This window comes from Melozone crissalis, unplaced genomic scaffold (genome assembly GCF_028551555.1).
Source record: "Melozone crissalis strain CALT ecotype California unplaced genomic scaffold, PUWL_Pcris_2 ptg000090l_1, whole genome shotgun sequence".
NCBI lineage: Eukaryota > Metazoa > Chordata > Aves > Passeriformes > Passerellidae > Melozone > Melozone crissalis.
In genome coordinates, this window is record NW_026535867.1 from 3,875,512 (window position 1) to 3,891,307 (window position 15,796).

General features: G+C 41.8%; 1 protein-coding gene across 3 annotated transcripts in view; it reads right to left on the reverse strand.

Moving 5' to 3' along the window:
• Positions 1 to 10,363: 10,363 nt before the first annotated feature.
• Positions 10,364 to 15,796, reverse strand: part of SYTL5 (synaptotagmin like 5) — a 76,446-nt gene continuing 71,013 nt past the window's right edge. For all 3 annotated transcript variants that reach the window (XM_054291274.1, XM_054291273.1, XM_054291272.1), the window contains 4 exons: positions 13,639 to 13,747; positions 12,271 to 12,406; positions 11,188 to 11,396; positions 10,364 to 10,595 (listed from right to left, as the gene is read on the reverse strand). In XM_054291274.1, the coding sequence (XP_054147249.1) occupies positions 10,453 to 10,595; positions 11,188 to 11,396; positions 12,271 to 12,406; positions 13,639 to 13,747 (597 nt within the window). In that variant the 3' untranslated portion in view covers positions 10,364 to 10,452. The remainder of the gene's footprint in view (positions 10,596 to 11,187; positions 11,397 to 12,270; positions 12,407 to 13,638; positions 13,748 to 15,796) is intronic.

Genomic DNA, 15,796 nt, shown 5'->3' on the forward strand with positions numbered 1-15,796 from the left:
CTTTTTATTAATAAAATATTGTTTTGCAAACAGATAGATGTCTAAAATTCCGCTTGGGGGTTAAAGTTTGTCGATTGATACAGAATTTGGTTCAAAATATGTTTCTGCAAACCATTATAAAAGACATTAGCTTCACATTGAAAGTGTATGAGGAACCCACTGGTGCCTTTTAGTTCCACTAAAAAAAGGGTCAATCACAGACAAAAAGCATGAGCCAGAGGGAACACAAGCATCGATTTTTCAGCAGCAGCAGGGACAAAATTGGTGATAGCAGGAGCATGGAAGTCATTGCCACAGGGAATATGATGAAGGAGCAGTGATCAGTGTAGAGGATGGACAGTAATTACTAAGGCCCATGTACTGCAATTCTTAATGGGAACATATGTTCTTACCTGCTGCACTTCTGCTTCTGGCTTTTAATGTCCAGCAGTCTTGGAGTAGCAGACCTTTTTCTCCCCCCTGCACCTTGCAGACAGACCACGCTGTTGTTTTGATGGCAGGGAAACATTACTCCAGGGAAACATCATCAAGGATTTGTCACTTCCAGAGCTGTGAAAATACTTGTTTGCAAGTCATCACTTTGAAATCAACAAAAAAAGTTCCCTGTTTAATAAAAAAAATATCAGGAGGCAATCAGAACAGGGAAAAAATTTCATTTGTTTTATTACAGCCCAGAGTCTTGACAATCCACTGCAAAGAATACACATCATGCATGAAGAGTACAAGTGTCAGAGCAGTGAAAAGTGGGAATTACAGTTTGGATGCCTGTTCACAGGGTCTGATACACAATTTGACTGTCTGAGCTAGCACCCAGCATCTGTGCTGTTCATTCCTGCCCCTCAAGAGCACACTCTTTTTTCAGCCAAATGCTCCTTGACTTTGACCATAAGGTAGTGTTTTAAATTTTACAGTGGTGTCAGCACAAGAACAGTTTTAGCAGCATCTTTACAGCAATCCTTACCAGAATTTGGTCTCTTGCATCCTCTGAAATGACAAAAAAAAAAAAAAGGAAAGAAAAGAAAAGAAGAAAGGAAAGGGAAAGGAAAAGGGAAAAGAGGAGAGAAAAGAGAAAACTCTTCTTTTAAAAAACATTGGTCCTGCAAGTGAACTAATGAGGAAGTGGATGTGAAGAGAGGTAAGTCATCCTTGACACCAGCTAGCAAAAGCTAATTTGTGGGCTGAAGCATGACAGCATCAAGGAGGAGCTGTGTGGGGTATGCCATGGACAGGATGATCTGCTTCCCAGTGTTAGCAGAGTGTTGCTGAACACCCAAGAGCAGCAGTGAAAGCATGGCTTGGCCCTGCAGTGCTGGTGTCAAAGGCCAAGGAGATCAGGATGCACCCTGAACTCTGCAGGTGCTGATGCCATTGCCAGGACAAGCAACTGAGGGGCAAGGAAGCTCTGGGCTTTCCAAGTGTTGCTGTTAGGAACAACAGACAAGGTCAGGACTGGTGACAGAAATCACAGAAATGCCACTTCTCTTCCAGGCCTGACCAAACAAACAAAACAAATGTTGAACCCACTGTAAAGGAGCAAGGAGGGTGAGAGCCTGTGGGGTGCTGGACACAGCTGCACCCCAGGCTGCTTTCCCTCTGTCAGTGGTCAAGGGAATCAGGGCTGGGCACATCAAGGACATGGATTGTGAAAGGAGACCAGAGAGGAGCCTCTGAGGTGGCCCAAGGGCTGGAGCCCCTCTGCTGTGGAGACAGGCTGAGAGCACTGGGGCTGGTCAGCCTGGGGAGGAGAAGGCTCCAGGGAGACCTTAGAGCAGCCTGAAGGGGCTGCAAGAGGGCTGGAGAGGGATTTTCAGAAGGGCATGCAGTGATAGAAAAGGCCCTAAGCTAAAGGAGGACAGGTTTAGATGGTAGGAAGAAACTCTGAGGGTGATGAGGGCCAGGAATCTGAAGGTTTTGAGCACCTGGTTGGATGGGGCTGTCTGGAGCATGGAAGATTCCCTGCCCACAGCAGGGAGATTGGAATAAGGTGATCTCAACCCAAACCATTGTGTGGTTCTGTGCCTGTGGAGCAGATGCAGCTCAAGGACACATCCATACACAGGCTGCTGTGGCCCCAGTTCTGACTCAGGCTCTTTAGCATTCACGTGCTTAGAGCATGAATCACAAGTGGACGGTTTAGGTTGTTTTTTTTTTTTCCCTCACTTTCTCACTGAAAAAGGAGAGCAACTGATTTCCAATGATTTAAAATCTATTACAAAAATAAAAATCTTGGATGGGTCTGATTTTTCTCCTGTATTGCTGCAATTCCAATCTGCTGCTGCTCCATGTTGATTTAGGTACACAGTGCATCCAGTCATCTCTCCTGACTGCATGAGCAGGAGCAGGGCTGTACAATTGCTACAATCAGGGAAGTGATTGCAATCACTGGGCTGTTACAGGAAATTGAATTAAGTGGAGGAGAGTGCATGAGTGATTGGATTACTAGTTATATTCTGCACAGAACATCTCTTAAAATCCTGTGATTAAGAAAAGCTGTTCTTGATTAGTAATACAAGGATTCTGGCATTTTCTGTTATACATTTTTGTGGGGAACAGTGAAAAGTACTATGTGCCATCTCTGTTTTGGAGTCAAATCAGCCTGCATGTATGGTATGCAGGGATTTGGTAGAATGGTCTCTTGGGAGTGTTTGAACAAGGGATTTAGTAGTTCTGGCTTTAGCCCAGCGTTTATATATGCAAATATATTCCAGTCACTCATCCTGTACACTTCTGGTCCCAGAAAAATAACACTACATAAGCAAGGTTCAGTATCTACACCAGTGCACTTTTTTTTTTTAAGGTTTCACAAAGAAATTCTCCTTCCTCAAAGTTACAATGTCTGGAGTCTATTTCATACTCCCAACTCTTCTTGCTATAGCTCTAATCCTACCACTGCTGTCAAAATGCAAATCTGATTGAAAACAGGAATTTTAGACCTGCCATAAGCCTTACCCTTTCCATCCCACCTCCAGGCTGTTCATTGCAGTAGTGACACATCCCAGTGTGTGGATACAGTCATGGGCTGGAGGTTCCTACATCAATCTGGAGGTTCTGAGTGTGAACCAGAAGACTTCAATTATTTCAGATGAGAAAAGAATTACTGTTCCTGACAGGCAGCATCTTTTACAAACAAAACTATTGAGATAAATTGTGGGAGGCAGCAGTTTCTCAGCAAAAAAGCAATTTTGTAAATGGCCTGATTTTCCCCAGATTCTACCTAATAATCCACCTAATTAGATGAGAACAACCCCTGCTGTCACACACCTCCTCTACAGCTGCAGAAGAGAGACGAATTTGAAGTTGCACATCCCTATTCTTGAAGTTCAAAGCCCTCTGGGACAGAAAGTGTTGTGTTTTAATGAAAACACCAATGATCCTTCACAGCTCTGCACTAAACGACCACAACATGGGACTTCATTACAGCTCAGTGCTTACATAAGAGCATGAGTCAGACTGCATCACATAGTTAATGAAAATGCAGAGCCTGAAGAGTAACCTGGAGGGTATTTAAATACTCTAATGATCACAACCCACTTTTTAAGTTGAGGTGGGGGAATAATAGAGCTCAGGCTGTGCAATCTCAGTGCTTGATCACTTCCAGCCACTCACCACAGTCTCTGCTCCTGCTGTACATCCACAGGAAGCAAAAGTGCTTCACACCGTCAGGAGGTGGCACAGCTCCTCTTGGCCATGCAGCTGCTGCCCATTTCTCTCTGCCCATTTGTGGCTGGAGGATATTTTTATGGCAGCTTGGTGAAAGGAAGAGTGGGAAAGCACCTGCAGGGGCTGGAAGGCAGAGGGCAGCAAGGCTGCCTGGTCCAGAGGAGCCAGTGAGGACATGGGCAGCTGAGGAGAGCACATGTGGTTTTTCTCTGGCCTCTTCAAGCAGTGACCCAGCTGCTGCATGCTCTGTGAAACACAGAGGGAACAAATGGGAATGCCAGTGTCTATGCAGAATGTGCTAGTGCACATCTAGTAACCTGCATGCCTCCCATTGCCACCCACACAGCCAGAAAGTAACCAAAACCTGAATTTCAATAATTAGCATGGCCCATACTTCAAATTTACAAGGATAATTAGTCATCTATCACCTCCAAGAGAAGGGGAGGAGGAACTACAGTTCAGTTGTACAGGAGGAACAGAGGTGCCTTCAGGACCCTCAGGCAAGTCCGTGAGTACAGTTCTGAGTAAAGGTACAGAGAGCAGAGAAATGGCAGCAGGGCTCTTCCCCTACCTGCAGCTGCCTTCCAGTTTTTGGGTGTCTGACCTGCCCATAAAGGCCCAAAGCAGCACAGGGATGAGCTGGACAAGAGTGGTGTGAGGGCAGAAGACCCTGAGCTCACACCAAGAGCCCACTGAGCCCTGCTGAGCTGGTCTGCCCTCAACCTGGGCACAGGAACTGAGCCAGAGGCAGCACAAGCCCTGAGCCCAGGCTTTGCCTCCTTGCTCACTGGGAAGGCACAGCAAGCCACAAAAGCCCAGGAGAACCACAAGAAGATGTAAGAGAGCCATCAGCCCTGAGGTAAGTTGGAGGGAACACGACTCTGCTGAAAGTGTAAATTAAGGGGTCAAATGCTTGTTGATTTTTCTTATAATCATAATTAAAAAAGAATTCAAGACCAGAAATTAGAGAAAAGAAGCATTTTGAACATACCTGGATGTTCAGGTGGGCAGGACCTTGAACTAGGGAAGAGGCAGGAGATTCAGAGATGGAGGGGAGGACCTGGTGAACAGGTGGAGTTAATATAGATGTAAAATAATTTTATAGCAAGGAGGAAGAGAATTATGTATTTCTGTTTTCCTTAGAATTACATATTTAAAAGAATCATATTTAATGCTGATGAAATCAAAACCAGCTTAATTTCTACACTTTAAGTGCTTTTAAGACAACAAAAGGAGAGACAGAGTCAATCAATGGAGTCTCACCTCCAAAAACATGCAAGGCCCTTTGCATGGATCATCACATGTAAGTGTTGTCTTTACCTCAGTGAGATAATATGGGATACCCCTGGGAGATATATTTTCCTGTAATTCATTTTAGGAGAGACAAAGACACAGCAGCATTTCAGTATTTTAATTTAGAAGACATAACAGAAATCTTGACAACAGCTGCAAATGTCTTACCAGCCATCTTTGTCCACAAAACAATGTACAGTGCACAGTACAAAAATGTTCTCAGCAGAAAACATTGCTTTGTCTCAATTTGGGCAAAGCTTAACATACTGCAATGCCATTTACTGCTACTACTGTTCATGTCCACCAGAATAATTGAACAAATTGCTAGCAACATTTTTAGCAGAACAAAGGCAGCACGAGGGATATGTGACATTCTCTAATTGCTGCAACAAATGGCTATGCTTGGCTTTAGGCAAACCTCAACAATTAGAACGATTCTCAAAAATATACAGAGAGCTGTGAGGAGCAGTAGCACACAGCCATGTAAATGTTATTGCCACAAAGTAGGATTATTGAAATAAATAATCTAAATAAAAGGTCAAGATGCAGCCAGGGTGAGTTTCAAAAACAACCTAAAAAGTCCCCTAAAATGCAAGCTGAGATTCAGTTTCCAGTGTTAATTTACACAGTATAGTTAACACTGTATTATCACTTATTAAACAGCATTTGAAAACACAAAATCATCAGGGAGGAGATTCATGGGCACAGTGGTAAGGTTCTGTTAGCATGCTTCTGAGCATCTCCTGCTGAGCAGTGCTAAAGGGCATCACTGCAAATATGCATCCTGTTTGGAATTCACCATCATTTCTCTGGGGTTCTCGAATGTTAACATTTCTGGGGGTGGAAAAAATAATAACTAATTATTTGGGAAAAAAAGTTTATAAGGTCAGCTCTCAGAAGATACTTGTTTATGTCATGGTGGCAAAGTGCTGAAAATCAGTACTGTATGTTAGCAAAGGAAAATTTCAGACTTAACCTCATATAGAAGAAAATAAGTGGGGTTCTCCCATCACTTGTGCATGCTGCCTCCTCCCAGATATTGGGGATCAGATTCCAGGGAGAACCTTCTGGTCAGGCTGCTGAACTGGAGGGAGGGGTGAAGGGAAGAGAAACCCTTGCAAAGATTCAGGTAGAACTCTTATTATCTTGTGAGCCCACAAACCAGACAGCTGTGGAAACAGGGTTCTGATCTCTTCTCCAAAGGTGTAAGAAATCCAAGCAGCTTTTCCCTTCATGGATGCTGCAAAACAAACTGCAGACTTTACATTCCTGAAGCTGGGCAGTGTGCAGGGCCATCAAGAACTCAAAATTGCACCAGACAAAACTGCAACCCTGCTGTTACTTCTCCTTATCAATTAGGACCAGTGCATGCTTAAAAGCTGCTCTCCTGTTGTAGTTGAGTTGATATTTTGCAGAATACAGCTTAGAATAATTGCATTTAACTCGACTTAACCAGTCAGGAAAATAAAAATCAAAAATTAATATATAAAAATGCTTAATTCATGCTGCCTCAGCATAATCTGTATTGAAAGAGGCACAGAAGAAAAAGCTTCCAGTCTAATAAACCATGATCAAAACATGCTCACCATCCCAATGCTTTCTCTCTTAAACCATTACAGCTAGAAAAGAGGGATGGAAATGTGGCATCTGAAAGGCATCCAAGGAGGGCAGTGGCATTTGGATTAGCACAGGAATGTGGCAACAGCAGCCCCCAGTCTTTGCAGCTTTCCTCTCACCTCACTCAAGTGTCACAAGGTGGAGGTAGAGGAGACAGGAAGGACATTTCAAACTTATTTCATCTGGTTTTGGAATCTCAGCATTCAAGGAGGTTTAGAAGCCTGAAGTTCCCATTCAGCTGATGGAAAAAATTACCAGAGAGCAGGGCTGGATACCAAAATCTGCTGGCAGGGCCTGGAAAGCCTATCAAAAAGCATCAGCTCTTTTTGATAGCTATTGGCACTGTCTGTAGATGTTTACTGGCCCAACTTGACCTTTTACAGCTGAAGTTGCACTTCTATTCTTCTTAATGGGTTGAACCCTCAAAATTTAATCACAAACCTTGCTAGAAAAATATGTAGCAGAGTAAAATGTATTTTGTAACGCATTTTCTGCACCCACCATAGAGCAGATTTCTTCTCCACTGATGCAGCTTCAGTTGCTCAGGTCTGTGTAGGAAAAGACTTCAGAAACATCAGCTCTGCTGTATCTGTTTACTCAGGGCACGAGTTTATGAATCAGTGTTAAAATTGCGGCCATTTCCTCCCGAATATTAGCTTTGAATAAACCATTCATGCGCCTTCAATATTACAAATACAGATAGAAAAGGAAGGCTTTGGTCTAATTTCTGGCTTTCTGTCTTTTTTGTTCAGCCTGGTAACACACAGTGCATGATGACGCACAATAATGGGAAATTAATTCAAATATCCGGGAAACAAGAAATCACATCTGCAGTTAATCATCTTGTGCTTTTTCCAAACCATAAACCATCTTTACAGAAGAAGAGAACAAAGAGATGAGAGACATAATGAAATGTGACATTTTCCATAAATCAGATGATTCCTACAAATGGGCTGATAACATCAGAGAGCAGCAAAACTTTCCAAATTGCTGTGGTGTTTATCTGATGCTCATCATCTCTCTGAGGCTCTGGTGAGTGTGACAGCTTTTATAGTGACACCATGCTGCAGAACTGTCCCTGCTAACCCAGGAGGTCATTGCACTCTCCTACCCCACACCCCTCAATGGCAATCACCACCACCTTGGCTGGAATTCCTTCTCAGGTGAAGCTGTTCCTTCCATAGGCTGAGCCTGCTCAGAGCCCAGCTGTGCCTTCAGCTGTGGGCTCAGAGTGACATTTTGGCCCTTTGAAGGAAAAACAGAGCTTAAAGCCCGTGTGTGAGCTGGGTGACACTTCCCAGATGCAGCCATTCATCACAAACTCTGCCTTATGACCAAATTGGGCAGAAGTTGAGGCAGTAAAATACAAAGTTTTTTGTTTCAAAGCAAGATGTAAATTAGCCAAAACATTCATGCTTAGGAGATTAGGAAGTAGCATTCAAAATTAGGCAAATGCTTGTGCTCCATGCAAAAGTAAATTAAATTTAAAATTATTTTAAGTTTTTTTCAGTTTGGTGAATGAAAAAAAGCCCATTCCAAGGTCCAACTTGGAGGAATTTTTTTCCTATTATTTTTTGTTATTGTTTTTGCCATTTTCACCATCAAAATTAATTAAAGCAAACGATTCAACAGACCAATGTTCCTCTAAAACTTGAGCTGGAATTTTACCTCAAAGAACCATTTTCTTTGTATTCAACAAGTTTATATGTTTGAAACAACTTCTAGAAAAAGAAAAAAAAAACAAGTTTATGACTACATGCCAATGCCAATGTAATATTATTATTCCCAAAATAAATTCAGGTTTGTAGTACAAACAACCAAGACAACTCTAAACAATTCTGTTAAAGAGAGAGGTAGTTAAGGTGTCAAAAGTTAGGTTTGGTCACTTTGGAAGATACTGATAAAAAATAATATTAAAGACAGACTACGGTGATAAGAACAAGGTCATAAAATGTTGTGTGCTTAATATTTGTGCTCTAATTTATCAACTCACAGCACCTGCAGCACAGATTTGTAGAATGACAGAATTCTTTAGGTTGGAAAAATTGAAAGTCAGCTAAAACCAAACTAGACTTCCCTCACTGCCCGATTTCAGCTGAACTTCAGACAAAAATAAAGAAAATATAAAGAAGGAAAATGAAGTCAGTTTTCTTGAGTAACCATTGATGTTTGGTTGCCAATCTGAGATTCTGTAGGAGAATTTCCAGTTTCAAAGATGACTTGGTAATTTCTGAAAATGGTGAGTCTCCAACTGGGCAAGCAATACCTCCAGTGACTTTTAAAAGTCATATCAGAATTTTGAAATAACTTATGCATAATGAAACAAATAATTTTATTAAAACTAATGTTTTCAACATGAATAAATACTGTTTTAAAATCCAATAATATTATGATTTTAAAAGACTGACTGTAAACTTTCCTGCAGTTTCCAGCCACTCCAACAAGAAACAGCATAAAATATCTTAAAACAAAAAGAATTAATAGGTTTTGAGTTGAGCTCTAAATACATGTACTTAATTGCACACTAGGACAACTACAGATGTCAACATCTCCAGCTGTAGTTGCTTAGCTATCAGAATATATTCTGTTGTTCAATACAGATTTCTTGCAATAAACTTTTGTGGCAAAAAATGTAGGAATAGCTATAGGTGAATTTACTAGTGCAAATAGAAAGCTGTGTTCTAATTGTGGAAAATTCAGAAGAAATGCTGTTCATTCAGTTTCCTGATCTTCCTTGTCTTACACCTTGAGGACCACAAAATTACTGTTGAACAATTGTCACAGTTAATAAGATTAATGATTGTATTGGCCAAGACCACTCATCATTAAATCCACTGGGGAATATTCAGGAGGAAAAATGCCCTACTTGGAATACAAATAATGTGCATGGGCCTGAATGGGACCCCAGTCCATTCAGAGGAGATTTTACAGTTATGCAAATCATTTTGGCGTGTGCTTTAATCCCATTCTGTTCTATACAATCTGTTGAATCAAGTTTTAGCTAACTCTGTCCAAACCTGGCATGTGTCTCGTCTCAGCAACACATCAGATGGGGACTGGCATGTGGACATATTCCCTCTGTTCAATGACATCAGAAGGTCTTGGCTAGAGCTGTCAACTGAATGAAAACCAGAAGCGTCATACAATTCTGGAAACTGAAGATTTGTTATGATTTATTTTCATTAAAGGCTCTTTGAACCAAGTCTGCCTTTTATACAAGTGTATTAAAATATCCAGAGGATGCCAAGACACCAGCACTGTCCACCAGCTCACTGCTGCCTGGTTCTAGGGCAGTGCAGCACTGAATTGGCCCTGCTTGGCTGGGTTTTGGTCCCAAGCCTGTCGTGCTGCACCACTGCACAGCCCAACAAGCAAACACCATGAACAAACACTGTTTGTTGTCTTTCATAACATTATGGCTTCTTAATTTACAAACACCAAAGCACAGACTCACTCTGAATCTGCTTGTTCTGTGCCACTGCTGCCTTTGGGGCCATCCCTGAGCCAGAAGGAGATTCATAAACCTGGCATCACTCACTAAATGACCAGTGAGGGAGCTTGCTCAGTCTGAGCAGCCCTCAGGCAGAATGCTCAGCAGCTGCACACAGCCACCAGAGGGGACAGACAAAGCCAGTCTGATCTCTGTGCAAGGTCCTGCTCTCACTGGCTTCAGGAGAAACAGCTCACACAAGAAGCCTGGGTAAGGAATGTGTGCATGAAAGTGCAGAATGCATTAAAGTCTCACTCAGAGCCTTAATGTCCAAGGCAAAGGGTTCAAATGTCAAAGGCAACCCTTCTCAGGTTCACATGGGCCAAGTGACAGGAGCCTGGACACCCCTGCAGCCAGGAGTAGCTGTGACTTTCCCCAGCAGTCAAAGTCCTTCAGAGTCTGCGTTTCCCCATGCTGGATCTCAGCATCAGCACCCCTTCCACTGCAGCTCCTGGGCTGTCAATCATCTTCTGCCAGAGGTGCTGCTCTTCCCCTTGGGAGTCCATCCAGTCAACCTCCTTGCCATTGCTCACACCTGGCAATTGTAAAAACATGGGAATTTGCCATTTTAGGAAGCAGTTGGATAACATCACTCCTCATTTACAACAGTGTGCAAGAGAAATGACAAGCACTTTACACTTCCACCTGCACAGGGAGTTGTACTGAAAGCAGGCAGCTCCTGGAGAGCCCCAGTTTGTCATTGAACACCGTCAGGCACATGGGCAGAGGCTCAGAAACCTCCCCACACTGCACCATAAACAACTTTTCCCAGCACAGGGGGAATGCGTTCACACCTCTTCCAGCTCACACCATGGCCAGCAGAAAGGCTGAACAGAAGTATTTGACTCCTTCTCACTGGGATGCTAAGGAATGCTTCCCTAGGTATTCACAGTTCTTTTAGACTGTGCAGAAATACAAATGGACACATAATTTTTGTGTCTTATTTAGTGGAGGAAAGATCTAAATCATCTACAGATTATCCCCATGTTGCCTTTTCTCCATTTTCAAATCCCACGACTTCCTGTGTATTTTCAAAACACTCAGTGACATTTCTGTCCTTCATACACAGGAACCAGGAAAGAGGAGAGCAGAATAAGAAAAGCAACCTGAGTCAGATGGGACCTTACCATTTCCAGTGCTCAAACGGACACCTCCCAAAAAAATATTACTGGAAAGAGACTCCTTGTCCCACACAGTCAGCTCCAGGCAGACATTCCTGATGTCCCCTGAATTCAAACCACTGAAGGCAAAGGTGTGGTTCCACTGGGGGTTCACACTCCTTTTTACTATGGGAGTTTTGTGTTTTGTAGCTTTGCTGTCATCTGGGAGCAGGTACCTGGGAGATAAAGGAAAATGAATATGGAAATGGATTTTCACATTGTATTCATAATATATAACAGTCATAGAGAGGCTCAAATGGGATCAGGACTCCATCTCCCCACTGGTATTATGTTAAGCATCTACCTCAAGTGCTTATTTTGCATTTGTGCTCCTTTGTTCTCATACCTACAGTGAGAAATTACCACAAGCAGAAATTGGAATTCAGTCTCCTTGCCCCAAGACTCAACTACAAACTTTTTATTTCAGTGAGGCTAAATATAGTCATAAAAACATTGGCTAGAAGGGACCTCTCTGGAGTCATCGTGTCCAGTGTCTGTCTCAAAGTGCAACAAGAGATTGTCCAGAAAGGAATTAAAATTATTTTTTCTACTTGAAATGTATGCACTGAGTGATAGTTTTAAGCACAGCAGAAGATCAAGATAAATTCTAAGCTCCTCCAGGGAATTAAAGAAAGGATGTTTCCTGTGGACTCTGTTTAGTAACAACACTCAACCCAGTAATATGAATTGGAACATATCTAGAAACCAGCAAACCTGGAAACTAGCATTCAGAGCAAAAAATGGCAAATAAAATTGTTTTATGATATCTATTACGTCCTAAATGTAACATTTATAATGCATATCCTACATTTATGAGAAATCCATTATAATGAGAGATACAGGATTTAGTTAATTTTTTTCAAACACAAGCATTCTATGTAGTTTGGATTTTGAGAGTCCAACACAAAATGCTGAATATCTAAAAAAACTCACTTATGTTGTCATACTATGTAAATATTTTGTGTACCCACATGCTTACAGGCATGTGATACAAATCTTAAATTAGATCCAGTGCAGTCATTAAAAAAAGGAGAGGAAAACCCCACAAACCCTTTAACAAAAGTGTCAGATGTGCCTCCTGATTTCACTGCTGTTAAATTCTTTGCTTCTTTGATGAGGACTTCTAATATGCCTCCAGATGGCAGATGAGAATCCCCTTTCTTTCCTTTTTTGAAGCCTCTCTTTCCTAAGCATGGAACAAAGTTGCAAAATTACAATCAGAAATTACATTGTAGTATATATAATATACTCACAGACTCCAGGCTGAGGCCCTGACTCTGTTCTAAAAGATATAATAAATATAATAAATATAATATAATAAATATAATATAATATAATATAATATAATATAATATATATCAGTATATATTGTAGGACTGATTTAAAAGTGTGAATTGTCTTGGCTACATTTTTTAAAGTAATCATCAGGAGTGATGTTAAAATGTACTAATTTTAAAAACTGGGGGCTGTATCTGGACTGAGCTGATAACAATGGGCTTCTAAGGGAGCAAACCTTGAGTAAACCTTACTACAAGTAGAGGGAGGGAATATCATCTGTCAAAAAAAAAAAAAAGAAGAAAGGAAAAGAGAGGAATCTAATCCATCAAATGCAAATGCTGACAAGCAATACTCTCACTGAGACAGTGATATTCCTGCATCTGGTACATCCATGTGCACTCAGGTGCTACCCAGTGATTGCTCTCACTTCAAAGGATTGCTGTTCCTCATGCTAACACAATGCAAAGAGAGTAACTCTCCTCCCTTGTTCATTGCTGATGAAAATAATGGCTCACCCTGAAGAACTCAAATAAGATTTTACAGGACTAAATTGCAGCAGTGATACAGTATGACTGAGCAGTGGAAAAGCAGTGAGAAAAAAGGGTGAAAATGAGGAGGCAGATTCAGGTGAATTAAGCATGAAGAACTAAGTGAGGTCTCTTACTTAAGCATTGTATATAACTAGCTGAAAAAAGAACTCTCAGACTACAATGCAGACAATTTATTTCTCTGTGGCTGCCCTTGATCATGTTACCTAATGTCTGGATTTTTTTTTTTTTAATTAAGTCAGAGCCATCAACCACTGACTGCATATTCCTCTTCCATTCTCTCTTCTTAAGCTCAGTGTAAGAGAAAAGGGTGAAGAAAAAGAAACATACACATGGTTCAGAATTTCCAGATGTAACTATTGAAGTCTTGAGCAACCTGGTCTAGTGGAAGGTCCCTGCTCATGGCAGGGGACTTGGGACTAGATGGTTTTTCAGGTCCATTCCAACACTTAACATTCTGTGATTCTATAAATGAGCATATTAAAGTATAATTTCAATCTTCACCAGTACCATTACTTCACCCTATGTGAAGATTTTTGATACATCATCATCACATGACTTTTAAAACCCTCATTATTAATGTTTATTTTACCTTGAAACTGCCCCAGAGGAAGCATTAGGTTTCTGTCTGGGGGAATATAACGTAAAACCACTGTCAGTTCTCCTTTGTATTGAAGCCCAAAATCTGTCACAGCCTCCACCTGAAGAGGAAAAAACCAAACCAATCAGAAATCCAGCCAATGTTAATCATTCAACTTTTTCTTTTGATCATAATTCTGTTGAAATATAGCAATAAATCTATAGAGTGTTTTAAACACTTTTTAAACACGTCCAGATGTAACAGCCCACTTTCAGAAAATAAGACGTTCACATTGGAGGCAATCACATTTTAGAAAACCTTCTGAGCTAGGGAATGCAAGCTCTCAGAAAAATAAACTCATGTGGCATTAGACACTGTTCAGTGAACACACAGAGGAGACAGTAATCTAGCATGAGTAAGTGAAAAATACAACAGCAAATAAACTCCTCAAACTTATTTCTGAGTATATAAACTATAATTGATTTAATCTGATATTCCACCTTTATTTGCACCAGTCAGGATTTAAAATCTAATTAGTTTCATGGATTTTAGAGAAGTCCCTCCTGAGTCAGTCTTTGACTGGATGTGTAGGGAACAAAGGGGAGGGAGAGCAGAGTGCAGCTTTGAAACAAAAAAATTCTTAAAAACTGGTATTCCCAGTGTCCTCTTTGTTTTCTACACAGCTATTATTTCTGCATTTCTACATCTTTTTTATAAATGTTTAAATCTTACCCAGAAGAATGCAATTAGTGCCCTTCAGTCCATCTTTTTAAAAATAATATCACTGGCAAGGTACTGAATTTCCATTCACTTTGCCAGAAGTTGGAAACTACATTTTGAAAACTCTGGATGCAACACAGAGAGCTCTGACTTCCCTGGTGGAGCTGGGACCACTCTCAGCAGCCTGGTGCAGTGAGAGCTGTCCCTGCCCATGGCAGGGGATGGGAACAGGGTGATCTTTGAGACTCCTTCAAACCCAAACCATTCTGTGCTTCTGTGATGTAATTTCTGTACATGCTTCAGTGCTTAGGTTTGGGTAAAATGAACAAATCTTCCTGATTTCTTCAGAGGGATGAAGGACATGGATAAAGGGAAAGGTACCACAGAAGCCTTTAAGGAGTTGTTTATGGAGGAATGTCTGACCTGTGAATGTGGAGGAATGTCTGACGTGTGAATGTCTGACCTTCTGTGAGATGTTTTCAGCTTGTTTCCTGACACCCCACAAAGGTCAAAATTCTATTTCCCAGAGAAAACAAGTGAAAATCCCCACCAGGAATTCATAAGGTGTGCACAGAGGGTCAGCATTGCCTTCACCTCACAGACTCCAGGCTGAGGCACTGACCACTCACTGGGCTCAGTCTGCACCCAAGGATGGGACAGAGAACAAAGCGATTCTAGCCACAGCAACAGGGCCCTTTTGTGACTTTGAAGCATTTTTAGAGCAGCACAGGCACTGCTGTGTTGCTCTACACACTGAGAAAAACAGTCTTGTCTGACCCCAGTGTCCAATGCTAGCTGCTACAACAAAGCACTAAAGAAAACCTGCAGTAAACGGCTGTGGAATAATTTACACATCTACATTTTGCCAGTCAGGCAGCTCACTTTTGGCCTAAACTAAGCGACTTTAGGATCAAGTTTCCCATAAAGGCATCAAAGGTTTTTTTTATTTAGTTCTGCTTGTGGACAAGCAATTGTGTAAGTCCTAATGCCAGAAAAAAAAATTGTCAGCCTCTCCGCTATTGGAATATGAATCCCAATATTATCAGTTAGATGGTGCCTGGGCCAGTCTGACCCTCGCTGCTGGGCCAAAGGCAGCAACTGTGGTGTAAATCACCCCAGAGATACCTTGGCTGCTGGAGATTGCAGCTGGGCACTGAGCAAGTCCAGGCTTGTCAGGAACTCCGTTTACCTCAGGAGAGAGAGCTTCTGGCGATGGTGAAGAGAAAAAGGAGAGGATTCCGCTGCAGGGTTTAATGTCCAGATGTTTATTCCATGGTTACAGAGGTCTGGACGGGAGCAGCTGCTCCAGCAGAAATGAACGAGCACATGGCCTGATCACCTTTTAATCTCCCGGGGCAGGGGGAGGGGAGGTACAGGTGAGCCACCCAACCAGGTGAGGGGGGCTGGGTCTCAGGGGGGGGAAGACACCCAGACTGGCCAATGACCCCTG